The sequence below is a fragment of the Schistocerca cancellata genome, chromosome 7 (genome assembly GCF_023864275.1).
Source record: "Schistocerca cancellata isolate TAMUIC-IGC-003103 chromosome 7, iqSchCanc2.1, whole genome shotgun sequence".
Lineage (NCBI taxonomy): Eukaryota > Metazoa > Arthropoda > Insecta > Orthoptera > Acrididae > Schistocerca > Schistocerca cancellata.
In genome coordinates, this window is record NC_064632.1 from 374,868,174 (window position 1) to 374,882,791 (window position 14,618).

At 43.1% G+C, this 14,618-nt stretch overlaps 2 protein-coding genes across 2 annotated transcripts in view; one reads left to right on the plus strand and one right to left on the minus strand.

Annotated features, from left to right (window-relative positions):
* The window catches only part of LOC126092324 (dolichol-phosphate mannosyltransferase subunit 1), a 64,124-nt gene extending 57,822 nt beyond the window's left edge, over nt 1–6,302 (minus strand). The window contains exon 1 of the mRNA XM_049907860.1: nt 6,001–6,302. Within this exon, the coding sequence (XP_049763817.1) occupies nt 6,001–6,125 (125 nt within the window). The 5' untranslated portion in view covers nt 6,126–6,302. The remainder of the gene's footprint in view (nt 1–6,000) is intronic.
* A 125-nt stretch (nt 6,303–6,427) lies between these two features.
* LOC126092323 (ethanolaminephosphotransferase 1-like) overlaps nt 6,428–14,618 on the plus strand; it is a 91,357-nt gene continuing 83,166 nt past the window's right edge. Inside the window, exon 1 of the mRNA XM_049907859.1 lies at nt 6,428–6,673. Within this exon, the coding sequence (XP_049763816.1) occupies nt 6,605–6,673 (69 nt within the window). The 5' untranslated portion in view covers nt 6,428–6,604. The remainder of the gene's footprint in view (nt 6,674–14,618) is intronic.

Sequence of the window (14,618 nt, forward strand, 5' to 3'; positions counted from 1 at the left end):
AGCATGGCTTTAGAAAGCATTGCTCCTGCGAAACGCAACTCACCCTTTTTTCATATGATATCTTGCGAACCATGGACGAAGGGTATCAGACGGATGCCATATTCCTTGACTTCTGGAAAGCGTTTGACTCGGTGCCCCACTGCAGGCTCCTAACTAAGGTACGAGCATATGGGATTGGTTCCCAAATATGTGAGTGGTTCCAACACTTCTTAAGTAATAGAACCCAGTACGTTGTCCTCGATGGTGAGTGTTCATTGGAGGTGAGGGTATCATCTGGAGTGCACCAGGGAAGCGTGGTAGGTCCGCTGTTGTTTTCTATCTACATAAATGATCTTTTGGATAGGGTGGATAGCAATGTGCGGTTGTTTGCTGACGATGCTGTGGTGTACGGGAAGATGTCATCGTCAAGTGACTGTAGGAGGATACAAGATGACATGGACAGGATTTGTGATTGGTGTAAAGAATGGCAGCTAACTCTAAATATAGATAAATGTAAATTAATGCAGATGAATAGGAAAAAGAATCCCGTAATGTTTGAATACTCCATTAGTAGTGTTGCGCTTGACACAGTCACGTTGATTAAATATTTGGGCGTAACAGTGCAGAGCGATATGAAGTGGGACAAGCATGTAATGGCAGTTGTGGGGAAGGCGGATAGTCGTCTTCGGTTCATTGGTAGAATTTTGGGAAGACGTGGTTCATCTGTAAAGGAGAACACTTATAAAACACTAATACGACCTATTCTTGAGTACAGCTCGAGCGTTTGGGATTCCTATCAGGTCGCATTGAGGGAAGACATAGAAGCAATTCAGAGGCGGGCTGCTAGATTTGTTACTGGTAGGTTTGATCATCACGCGAGTATTACGGAAATGCTTCAGGAACTCGGATGGGAGTCTCTGGAGGAAAGGAGGCGTTCTTTTCACGAATTGCTACTGAAGAAATTTAGAGAATCAGCATTTGAGGCTGACTGCAGTACAATTTTACTGCCGCCAACTTATATTTCGCGGAAAGACCACAAAGGTAAGATAAGAGAGATTAGGGCTCGTACAGAGGCATATAGGCAGTCATTTTTCCCTCGTTCTGTTTGGGAGTGGAACAGGGAAACAAGATGCTCGTTGTGGCACGAGGTACCCTCCGCCACGCACCGTATGGTGGAATGCGGAGTATGTATGTAGAAGTAGACATAAATAAAAAACACTGAGAGGGGTGAAGGAGGGGACAGCATGGAAGGAGCCAGGATGGTGACGGAGGGGGACGGTGAAGGAAACGCAGCCTGGGTCGGAAGAATGGGCTGCAATAGCTCGAGGTCCCATGTGTGCCATGCGTGAACTCACAAAAGAAGCACAAGCCCCCTGGGGAGTTGATGCCGTGTTTCTTGACCCTTGACTTCAGGAAGCCAGTTGATGCTGGCCAACAATGGAATAAAACTGAAAGATGTAAAGGTAATTTCAGGACTGCCCCCCTGGACATTCGCAGGTGATGCTATTGTCTATTAAATGGAGCAGTAAGTGGCAGTTGACCCCTGAACATAAATAAACATAACATGTTGCACATACAGAAAAGAAAAAATTCACTACTGCACAGATACACTATTGGTGACAGATTGCTGGAAATTACCATAACGTAACTAGCTGTAATCATTCAGAGTGACCTAAAGTGGAATGACCACATAATACAAATAGCAGCAAAAGCAGATGCTAGGCAGAGATCCACAGGAAAAATCTTAAAGAAATGTAATTTATCAAAGAAAGAAGTGGCTTACAAAACACATGTTCAGCTGGTTCTCGAGTATTGCTCATCAGCCTGGGACACTTACCAGATTGCATTAACACACAAGACTGGAATTTGTGAGTCAGTACCGCAACTGAATGTCTTCCGAGTGCTAAATTGGCCTTTTCAGATTAATCACCTTCTATGCTTCATCAGGATGTTGGCCTATACAGCATGAAAAATCTGAAAGCGAGCACCATGGAACATTCATCTGAAGGGTCCAGATCAGAGCAGGGACATTATGGAATGTTTTTGTGGCGTTCCCTGGGCGATCTCGTCATTCTGTATGTCACAATAGATCAACACAAGCATGCATCTATCCTTCTGTGTCTACACCTATGTTGGCCTCTTGCACTTATTGTGGATCTCGTCTGGCCCCAAGTCCCAAGCCACTGGAAAAAAGCACAGGTGACTCCTGTATATAGGAAGGGCAAAGAACGGACAGGTCAACCGAAGCGTCCGATCCCACCGTCGGCTTTGACCCGTGACTTAATACTGTTGTGGTGTGTGATGTCATGACGACACGGAATTTAGTTTGTGAGAGTGGCGTGTTTGTAGGTGTCGTTTTGATGTGATCGGTGGTGTTCTCTGGTGGTGTGTTAGGTGATGTTTTTGGTTTAGTTTGCATGTGTGGCATGTTTATAGGTGGCGTATTGTTGCGGTCGGTGGTCCTCTCTGGTGGTGTGTTTATGGGTAGCGTGTTATGTGGCGTATGGGGTTCATTTGCATGATAGCATTGCACGTGTGTGGTATCGCGACTGTGCTTTCAGCGGAATATTTTTCAGTGAGTTAACAATTTTAGTTTTGTTATTTCAATGTTATTGTAATTTTTTTCTGTTCGTTGCGTGTGAATTTTGGCAAATTGCTTTTTTTATGTCTTTGGTAGGTATGGATATGACTGACAAGGTCAACAGTTTTTGGTTGTCGGCGATGATGAGGGACAGTGCGTTGCCTCTAATAAAATTTCTTCAACTATTCGGATTTTTGGATGAAGTTGTGAAGTGTTCAGTATGTTGTGAAGAAATGAGGCTTACTAAAGTTCCGGCGTCTCGGACCAGGGATGGCTGTATGTGGAGATGTAGTAAGGATAACAGGTCAAGGGAAGTGCTCGATTCCAATTTTGTTGGTTTTTAGTGTTTTTTGAAGTAGTGCTGATTGTGGACATGGTTGTAGTTTTCGGTTTTATGATTTGGTATCGGTAGTTTCTGTTGACATATATAGGTCAAGGGAAGTGTTCAATTCTGAAGTGTGGTTGTGGCTGTGGGTGTTCTGGTATCGGGAGTTGCTGTTGAGCTATATAGGTCAAGGGAAGTGTTCGATTCCAATTTGTGGAATTGGGAGCTGCTGTTGAGCTATATTGGTCAAGGGAAGTGTCCGATTCCAGAGGATATTGTGTTTAGTGGAATTTGGGGAGTTTTGTGTTGTCGCTTTTTCGTCATTTTGTGTAGTTTGGTATGGTGGTGTGTGTCTAAATTTGCTTATATTTACTTTTTCCCCAGCCAAGAACCCCCAATTTCCCACACTTGTCCCGTTAGTTTCATTAGGTTTTTTGTGGAATGTGTGTGTGTTGGTTTTTCAATGTATTTTCGTGTTTGTGGTCATGTTTATGTAATGACGTCATAGGCGCCATGTTGGAGTCGTAGTTATGGTCATTTCCGCCATATTTGTGATGTCATCATGGGTCAAAGCAGACACATGGAATCGGACACTTCTGTATTTCCGAACGGACCCACAAAATTACAGACCAATGTCCTTAATATATTCTTAATCTGAATATGATAAATTTCCTAGAGACGCAAAAAAGTATACCTACAAATCTGTGTTGTTTTAGAAAGCACTGCTCATGTGAAACTCAGTTTGCCCTTTTCTCACGTGATATACTGTGAACTGTGGATGAAAGGCACCAGGCGGATCCCACATTCCTAGAGTTCCGAAAAGCATTTGACACGGTACTCCACTGGAGACTTAACAAAGGGTTGGTTATATCGAATAGGTTCCCAGATATGCGAGTGACTCAAAGACTTCTTAAGTAATAGAAACCAGTAGGTTGTCTTTGACAGAGAGTGTTCATCAGAGACTACAGTATCGTCAGGTGCTACAGGGAAGTATGATAGGATCACTATTATTCTCTATACACATAAATGATTATGTGGACCAGGTGGGCAGCAATCTGTTGTTTGCTGATGATGCTGTGGTGTACTGGACAGTGCTGAGGATGAGTACTGTAGGATGATAAAAGATGACTTACACAAAATTTCTAGTTAGTATGGTGAGTAGCACATGGCTCTAAATGTAGAAAAATATAAGTTAATGAAAATGAGTTAGAAAAATGTTCAGCTGCAGCATTAGTAGTGTCCTGCTCAACACAGTCACATCATTTAAATATCTGAGTATAACGTTGCAAAGCAAAATGAAATGGAATGAGCATGTGAGGATTTTTATAGGGAATGCGCATGGTCGACTTCAGTTTATTGAGAGAATTTTAGGTAAGTGTGGTTCACCCATAAAGGACCACATACAGGCTGCTACTGTGACCTGTTCTTGAGTACTGCTTGAGCACCAGGTCAGATTAAAGGAAGACGTCAAAACAAAAGATTTAAACCTAATCAAGAATCTGGGGGACCACTTTGATCGGGCTGTTCATGCTACAGGTTTTCAACCAAGAAACCTAGCACATCTGGCCCCAACTGAAATCAGCATGGCTCAAAATCCCTGTTGGTACCTTCCAGACCCTCCTTGACTCTTCCTGCAGGTTTTGCAGTTGTCCACGCTGCAAAAGGTGGTTATTCAGGGTTTTGATAGGTAGTCACATTAATGTGATTGGACAGTTTAATAGACATGGACCTAAGCAGAGGGCATATAAAATGCAGACTGACTATAAGAAGAAAAGTGTTTCTGTAAAAGATAATTATTTTTTCATCTAATGTAAATTTAAGTGTTAAGAAGTAGATTTACACTATGGGTGATACAGGGTACAGACAAGAAGAGAACAGACGGTTATGACATTTGGTGCTACAGAAGTATAGCTGAAGATTAGATGCACAGATTAAATAACTGATGAAGAGGTATTGAAATAAATTGGCAAGAAGAGAAATTTATGGCACAATGTGGCTAAAAGTAGGGATTAATCAACAGGACTTGTCTGAAAAAATGGTTCAAATGGCTCTGAGCACTATGGGACTTAACTTCTGAGGTCATCAGTCCCCTAGAACTTAGAACTACTTAAACCTAACTAACCTAAGGCCATCACACACATCCATGCCCGAGGTAGGATTCGAACCTGCGACCGTAGCAGTCGCGCTGTTCCGGACTGAGCGCCTAGAACTGCGAGACCACCGCGGCCGGCACTTGTCTGAACAATTAAGGAATAGTGAATTTGGCAATGGAGGTAAGTATGGGTGGAAAAACTGAAAGTGAGATGCTTGGATAATGTAAACAGTATATGCAGTTTATAGGTTGCAATCATCACAAAGATACAAGGAGACTTGCACATAATAAACTAGCAGGGAGCATAGCATCAAACCAGGCTTCTCAGTGAAGAGCATAACAATGTCTAATCGCAATATCAAAAAAAAAAAATTTGGTCAAATGATGAAAGAATAAAAAGAAAAAATAATAATAATTAAAAAAAAACAATAAAGCGGCTACTTTAATAACATAAGTTGCAAACGTTCAGATCAATAAGAGAGCATGCAAGTACAAAACTGTCAAACTGATGGTAAATCAAGCCTCAGCATTTTCAAATTACATTCTGTAGCTTACATTGAGAGCTATATCTCCATTACATGCATTTCCATGTCACACAGAATAAGACGGATGCCCTATTAAACAAAAAGAACTGTGCATATAGCCTCATGACAGAGGACAAAGAACACATCCCAGCGTCCAACATTAGTTAGTGGGTTGCAAAATCGTAACCCTGAAATGTGAGTAAAACTGTTTCATTCCTACAGAATTCATAGCCCTCTTTCTCACCCCACTAGTGAGTAAGTGATCGTGGGATTTTCAGTCAATGTGGTTTGTGTAATCTATCTAAAGCCTCACACTGGACATAAGTCTTTAGAAAAGAGCAGTAACTAATTTCTGGAACGTAAAATGTTTCACGGTACAATACTTTCTTAGATAATATCTAGGCATTGGAAATGACTCCTACGCCAATGTTTCTGAGTCGGTGTACGTGGCGCAGTCTGATGCGTTTCCAAGAATAATGCCCGCTGTGTTAAGTCTCACCTTTTATCCATAAACCGCACAATCAACCAGATAATAATTGGTAAATTCTCCCGCTCATTGTAAGTTGGTAGCAATATCGAGTATTTGTCAATAGTCCGAACACTCTCTGCTGCCTCACCACCCATTACGAACTGTCTCCACTTCCCGCTGTTGTGTACATAACACTCTTGTCTGCTGTTGACGTGTCAGAGATTGAAGTGCAACTCTGCAAATGATGATATGTAATTTCCGCCTTGTGCGATGATATTGTAAAAACAGTAATGTGTCCCGTTAATGGCCTATTCGAAAAGCAATTCTGAGATATTTCACGTTCACTTGTAACGATTAACAATTCGATAAGAATGTGGCGTCTGCTACGTCATAGGTTTTGCTACGCCTTTGAAGTGCTTTGAGCAGTAGTGCGGGAAGGGTGTTTTTTTCTTTTATGTGTACAGGAGAGCACATGAAAACATGAATTAGCGTAATTGGGTTAAGGTGATAAAGCATTACGTTTTCTTGAAGAAAAGGATGACAGCCAGGCGGAAGTTCCGATAGCAAAATAAATTTGCCGGTTTGTTTACGTTGAAAAATTTAAGTGTTACTGCTCATCCGCGTATGAATCACAATGAAATGTATAAAAATGGATATGCAGTATTTAACACAAGAGCATTTGCAAGGATTCGAGACATACAAGGTGAGTCTCAAACTTTGACACGTTGTAGATACGAGAGAATTAATATCCTGTGAAGTATATGTTTATGTACACTTAGGGAGGTCCTACCTTCCCTAAAGAGACGTTCCTATCTTCAATCAGTAAATGGAAATATTGCCTTATTTTTGCCCCTCTCCGGTAGCTCTCCCCCCTTCCCCCTAATAATTAAGCTGTCAACCACAGTTAACACTATCATACGTTAATGTGTCACTGTAAATGTAAACGGTCTGCCCTCAAGATAATTCTTGCTGGTCCGAAGCTAATATTTTATTCGTACCGATCTTGACGTCTTTACAGAGTTGCAAAAGTCATATTTCAAGTGCGGTAGATGAGCGCTGCACTATTACATGTTTATGAAATGTATGCTCACCCTCACCCAACTGCCAAATTGAAATGATTCACATTTAACCACTGCTATATGGGAAGTGTGTGCTGCAGATTGGTTATTAAATTCTATATAATAGTATGCAACTTAAAATGCTTCATCCCAGGAACTCTTTCATTCACTAACACATTTTTTTCATATATATGTTGTGTATGCTGACAGCAAACAGAAGTAAACAACTGTCAATACATGCTGTTGCATTATGCAGTCTGTTGTAATAGGAGTCTTACCTATACTGCTAATACAAAATCAAACTGTCTCAGTTCTGGCATTATCATTATGCATTCATACTGTTCTTCACATTCTAACTGTGCATTGTTTTAATATGCAGTAACACCACATTGGTTAATAATGTATGCTATGCTGCATTCTTGACTCGCGCAATGAAGTTGCTTTACCATTTCATATGATTGTTGATGGCTGCTTCTATGCACATTTATATTTCACAAGTTGTCTAACAGTGTGTGGTAGGTGAACCTCATCCCTACATCTGCATAAATACTCCACAAGCCACCATACACTACATGGCGGAGGATACCTTGTATTGCTGCTAGTAATTCCTTTATTTGTACCACTTGCAAATCAAGTGAGGAAAGAACAATTGTTTATATGCTTCTGTATGAGCCCTGAGTTGAATTGTTGTTCAGACTGTTGTAAATGATGGTTTCTAAACTTTCTCAACAGTGTGTTGTGAAAAGAATGTATTATTCCTTACTTCAGTTTCCATGTGAGTTTATGGATCATTTCTATAGCCCTAATATTTGCCTGTTGATCAAATCTACCAGTAATGTAGCAGCACATATCTGAATTGCTTCGATATCTTCTCTTAATATGACTGAGCTAGATGGCGCACTGGTTAATGCACTGCACTCGTATTTAGGACGACAATAGTTCAAATCCACCTCTGGCTACTCTGATTTAGGTTGTCTGTGATTTCACTAAATTGTTCATGGCAAAAGCTGTGATGGTTTCTTTGAAAGGGCACAACCGATTTTCTTCCCTGTAGTTGAAACAATCCAAGCTTGTGCTGCGTCTCTAATGATGTCAATTTGATGGGGCACTAAATCCTAATCTTCAACCCATTTTTCCCTTAATATGACCAGGTGGGGATCCCAAACACTGGAGCAGTACTTAAGAACATGCCATACAAGTATTCTGTATGTGATCTTCTTTATGGATGAGCTATTCTGTTCTAGAATTATCCCAGTAAACAGAGGTAGACCATTCACGTAAGTTTCCACTGGAGGTGCTCAGGATTGTTAGTGCTACCTATCCACATTAGCTTACACTACTGGTCAAAATTTTTCAGTCACTATGTTACAAACTATACTCTTCATTTCAGTGTAGCCTACAAACTAAATGGACCAACAAAATAAATTTTTTTCTCTCTCTCTATCACTGAATACAGTACAATATGGTTTAGATTTTAGCCTCTTCAAAGCATCCACTGTTTGCCCTCAGAGCTGATCCACAAACTCTTGACATTTTCGAGATAAGATTTTGTAATATTTTTGCAAATTTTGCAGTCCAACAAATCTGTAAAATGTTCCGTAGATCTTCAACATTAGATGACCTCAGTTTTCTGGCATCCAGTCAAATTCATCCCATAAGAGTTCAATGGTATTTAAGTCAGGTGACTGTCTTGACCAAATCATATTGTTCAGTTCCCCACATCTCTCTTTTCTGTTGACATACTCTCTGCACAATTTAGAACCAGACTGCTGCAGAACAAACCCACAACCAATAACTCTCTTGCCAGATGGAACCGCAGTGTTCATCAGTATACTTCATTCTTTGAATTCTCACTAGATAACTGACTTTCTCACCCACAAAACATCCCCACACCATGATCGACCTTCACAATGCTCCACCGTTAGTGTAACTCACTGACTTCATACATTCTTCTCGAAGTTTATGAACAAGTGTTCAACAGTGACTTTCAAATAGTTCAGACGTAGATTTGTCCATGAATAACACCTTGGACCATTTGCTGTGCCTGTTGCAATTTAATCACCATATTTGCAGACCAATATCTTAAAATGAATTTACAATGAAATCCAGACCTTTAGCTGCTGACAGGTGTTGATAAATATTAATGGGGACAGTTAAAAATGTGTGCCCCAACTTGGACTCAAACCCGGGATCTCCTGCTTACATGGCAGATGCTCTATCCATCTGAGCCATCGAGGACACAGAGGATAGTGCGACTGCAGGAACTTATCTCTGACACATGCTCCCCGTAAGACCCACATTCCCAACTTGCTGTCCACATGCTACATTTGTAATGCCCCTGCCCACTATACTCATTGCTCGCAGCAGTCAGGCTACTGATTCCCGTAAGATTTCGGGCAATGTGAGTGCATCCGCACTGAAGAAAATCATTGGCTGGTAAGCCTTATCTATATGAAGATGATATGTCATGTCAGACATGTCCAAAAGAACAGAACCATACCACGGGCTCAACAAAGTTCATGTGTTTCATTTTGGACAGACAGAGGTGTCGTGCCATTCAAAAGAGTTGTAGGACTCTACCATCAAAAAGGCAGTGGAAATATGGGTTCATGATGATCTTGTCAACCGGGATAGCAGTCTCCAGCTGAGCTCTGCATGGGATGTTGCTTGCCCCCAGGGGGCTCGCCGCTCTTTGGTGAGTTCGCGCTTGGCTACCTCAGAGTCCCAGCCTTTGCAGCATCTTTTCCCTTCCGTGCTGTATGTCTATTCTCTTGCTATTCTTTTTCCCCTCCATTGGGGAACATGTCTGGGATGTTGTCGGATCAGTCGCTGATATTTATCCTTCCTTTGCTTCGGCATTTGAGGTTCGTCTCTTTCTTCTTCCTCCCTGTGTGCTTCTGAAGGCCAGCCCACACGTCTGATGCGTAACTGGTGACAGGGTAAAGTGTAATTCCCAGTCCCTGGTTGACAGGTAGAGTTCACAAATTCCTCCCGGTAAAGGCTAGGTCCAGGGAGGGGTGATTGCCTGAGCTACTACCTTCCTAAATTGCCAATTGGTCCCTCTGTCAGGTGTTCGAGAGGAGTGACCTGAGGTGTGAACAGTCACGTAAGGTGGGTATGCCCCCTACTGAGAGTGGGATGCCCCCAGCTGGAAGGAGTGCACTATCAGAGGTGCTGCAATCATGGGGGATTTTCTCACAATGAGCCAATTGTCTTTTTCACTGTCAACGTCTACTAAACGTAAACAGAATGAAGCTAATGATTCAAAGACCCTCCCAGCTGCACCAAAGTTCCTTGTTGTTTTGCATACTGAAGATGGTCAGTCCCTTGCTACGGTAAATCTGTTTATTATTCAGGAAGGTGGTGACACAATTTCATCATTTACGAAATTGCACTTTGGTTTTGGAGACTATTTCTGATTCTCACGGGAGGACGACAGTTTAATCCTGCGTCCGGCCATCCTGATTAAGGTTTTCTGTGATTTCCCTAAATCTCTCCAGGCAAATGCTGGGGTGGTTCCTTTTGAAGGGCACGGCCGACTTCCTTCCCTGCCCTTCCCTAATCCGATGAGACCGATGACCTTGCTGTCTGGTCTCCTTCCCCAAACAACCCAACCCTTTGATTCTCAAACACATCAACTGCTTGTAGCTTGGCTCCTCCACAGCTCTCCTGTTTGTGTTGAGGTCCATCAAACACAGAATTCTTACTTTCAGACTCCACTCACACCTGCTCCCATTTGGACCTATCCTTCTGCACTGCCCAACTTGCCCATTATCTCGAGTGGTCTTTTCTCTCTGACACATACTCGAGCGACCATTTCCCGTGTGCCATACAATTGCTGACTCTTACCCCACCTACGTGCACTCCCAAATTGCAGCTATCTAAGGCCGACTGGAGACCTTACTCCTCCCTGGTGAACTATGATGAACAGTGTCTCCCCATTTGAAATGACTAGGTAGAATATCTTACAAATGTTATTTGTACTGCTGCAGAGTGTTCCATTCCTCACACTTCCTCTTTACCATTCCATGTCCAGGTCCCTTGGTGGACTGTGTGTGCATGGAGACGTGCTCTCCGCTTGTTTAACCATAGACCTACAATGGCAAACTGCATAAGTTACAAACAGTTGCATGCACATCACGTTCTTCGGGATATCAGGAAATCTACCTGGATTTCCTTTTCCTTTTACAGTCCCACTCCCTCTTCCGTCGTGTGGGCCACCCTCCAACGGCTGCCTGGGTCCAAGGTCCATTCCCCAATTTCCGGCCTGACAGTAGAAGATGATGACATAGTGAACCCTACTGTTATCTTGAACACCTTTAGCAGCTATTTTGTGGCGATTTCGAGCTCCACCCATTATCACACTGCCTTCCTCCATTAGAAATGAGTGGAGGAGACTTAGGCGATACCCTTCTCTTCTCAGAATTGTGAGTGCTACAATGCCACTTTTACTATGAGGGAGCTAGATCATGCTCTCACTTCATCCCGGTCCTCCGCCCCAGGGCCGAACAGTGTTCACATTCAGATGTTGCAGAACCTTTCTCTTGCGGTCAAGCACTTTCTCCTTCATACTGATAGCACAGTCTCATCTGGGTATAGGGCATATTTCCCAGATATTGACGCGAAGCCAGTCATACTCATACCCAAGCCTAGGAAGAACCTCATTTCTTTTACTAGCTATGTTTGTAAGGCGATGGAATGTATGATCCATGCATGGCTTGTATGGGGCCTCAAGTCTCACAATTTACTGACCACTGCAGAGGGTGGATTTTAAGCATGCAATTCTGCGGTTGACGCATCTTGTCACCATGTCAACCCATGTCATGAATGGTTTTCTGCAGAAACACCAGACTGTGGCTGCATTTTTTGATTTGGATAAAGCCTTTGACACTTGTTGGAGGACTGGCATCCTCCATGCTCTCTACATATGGAGCTTTCAAGCCATCATGCCCCAGACACCTTTATCCAGGAAAACGGTGTGCCTCAGGGTTTTGTCCTGTGCGTCATCCTCTCTGCTATCGCCATTAACCCTATAATGGCCGGTTTCCTGCCGGACATCTCTGACTCCCTTTTTGTTGATGATTTTCCGATCTATTGCAGTTCTCCATGGACTTGTCTCCTTGAGTGTCTTCTTCAGCGATGTCTCAATTGCCTTTACTCACGTAGCATCAACAAATGCTTTTACTACTCCACTGGCAAAACCGTTTGTATGAATTTCTGGTGGTGCAATTGGTTTCTTCCATCGCCTTTACATCTTGGACCTGTTGCTCTTCTGTTTGTTGAAACTATGAAATTTCTGGGGCTCATGCTCGATAGGAAACTTTCTTGGTCCTCCCACATGTCTTATCTGGATGCCTGCTGTACAGAGTCCCTCAGTGTCCTGCGTGTCCTCAGCGGTACCTCTTGGGGGGCGGATCGGACCACCTTTCTCCATTTGTATGTGTTTTGTCTGTTCAAAATTAGACTATGGATGTTTTGTTTGTGCATCTGCACGTCCGTCGCTCGTATGCTGTCTCAATTCTATCTACCATTGTGGCATCTCGTTGGCCACTGGCACCTTTTACACTAGCCAGTTTGAGAGTCTGTGTGCCGAAGATGCCAAACTACCACAAAATACAGCCGTGACTTTTTTCTCAGCATATATGTGTACCGTTTCGTCTGCCATGCCTGGCCACCCATCCTATGCCTCCTTCTTCAATGACTACTTTGACTGCCAGTATGGGGCGCGTCCCTCTTCTTTGTTACCTCCTGGAACTCATTTTCGGCACTTACTCTGGCAGCTTACCTTCATGCTACCTGTCACTGTCCCGATGTGTGTGAACCCTTCACCACCTTGGCTTTGTGCTGCAGCCCACTTTCGTCTTGGCCTTCATTTGCTTCCCAAAGATACTACTCCAACCTCACTCTGGCACCTTCAGTTTCACGACCTTCGCACGGAACTTCGTGATAGTACCATTTTGTACACTGATGACTTTCAGACTGACCATGATGAGAGATGTGCCTTCTTCATTGGCACCAATGTTTTTCGATATTGGGCTCTGGATCGCTGCTCAGTGTTTACAGTAGAGCTCTTCACCCTGTATCAGGTCATGCAGTACATCTGCTGACACAAGCGTTTCAAATGAATCATCTGCTCCGACTCTCTCAGTCCCCTTCAGAGCCTCAGTGTGCTGTACACCACCCACCTCTTAGTGCAATGTGTCCAGGAGAGCTGTCACTTTCTTACTCTTGATGAAGCCACTATGTTGTTTATGTGGGTTCCTGGCCACGTCAGTCTGACGGGAAACGAGGCTACTGACGCTGATGCCAAGGCTGCAGTCCTTTTACCTCAGCCCGCTTGTTCTTCCATTCCCTCCAGTGATCTCTTTGTTGCCATCTGTCAGCAGGTGGTGCCACTTTGGCATCAGCACTCATCCTCTCTTCATGCGAACAAGCTCCGGGGACTTAACTCTCTCCCATTGGCTTGGACGACCTCTTCTAGGCCCTCTTGCTGTGAGATCTTTTTAGTTAGGTTGTGTATTGGACATTGTCCTTTTAGCCATCGGCATTTCTTAAATGGTGCTCCTCCTGCACTATGTGCTCATTTCCCTCAACCTCTGACGGTTCGCCAGTTCCTGAGAGAATGCCCTTTTTTAACCACTTATGTTCTCATTTATGTTTCCCATCTGAGTTATTGGTCCTTTAGCAAATGATGCGTGGCCTGTCGACCGCGTTTTACTTTTATTCATTGTAGCAGCATGGCGAAGGACATTTCATCTTTAGTTAGGACCTCCATTTCTGTATGGCATATTGTATGTATCTTTCTCCAAGTCCCTATTTTTAGCTATCTTTCCTTCCACCAATTAGGCTTCAGGTGTAGTCCTTTTTAACTCCTCCTTTTCTTAGATTTCTACGGTTCTGACATAGGCACGTATGACCCCAATTGTTTTTATCCCCTAAAACATGGGATGTAGCGCTAACATGAATATGTTAAGAGCGCTCTGATGGGAAAGAAGCACTGGCAGCAGATGTAATAGACAGGCAGCACCAGGACGCAACATCAGGACCCTCCAGCATGCCAGGAGTCGGCTCCACCACCGCCTGCGATTCCCTCCACCACTGTCTGCGATTCCCTCCACTACCGTCCGCAATATATCTTCCTGAGGTGTGCCACTGGCTCAACCATTGCAGAGAAAGCAAGGGGCCACGGTCTAGCATCTATGAAGATATGAACTAGACATAGAACCGACACGTTGCCTGAAGATGATGAGTAGGAAACTTGTCGAAACGTTGCTGCAGAATGATGCCTTGACTCGCTTGATAATTCGAGAAGACTTAATCACCAAAATTTGTTGAGGAAGCTTGCATTCCCATATAGCTCCTGTTCTGTTCTCGTGTGAACTGCTTAGCATCCATGTTTCACTTCAAGGCAACACTCCAGGCAGATACCATCAGAAAAGACTTCCTAACACTTAAATGTATGTTAGATGTTAACAAATTCCTCATTTTTTGGAAATGTTTTCTTTGATATATCTAGCCTTTATTTTATATCCTCTCTATTTCAACCACCATCAGTTATTTGGATGCCAAAATAGCATGTACTATTTTTAG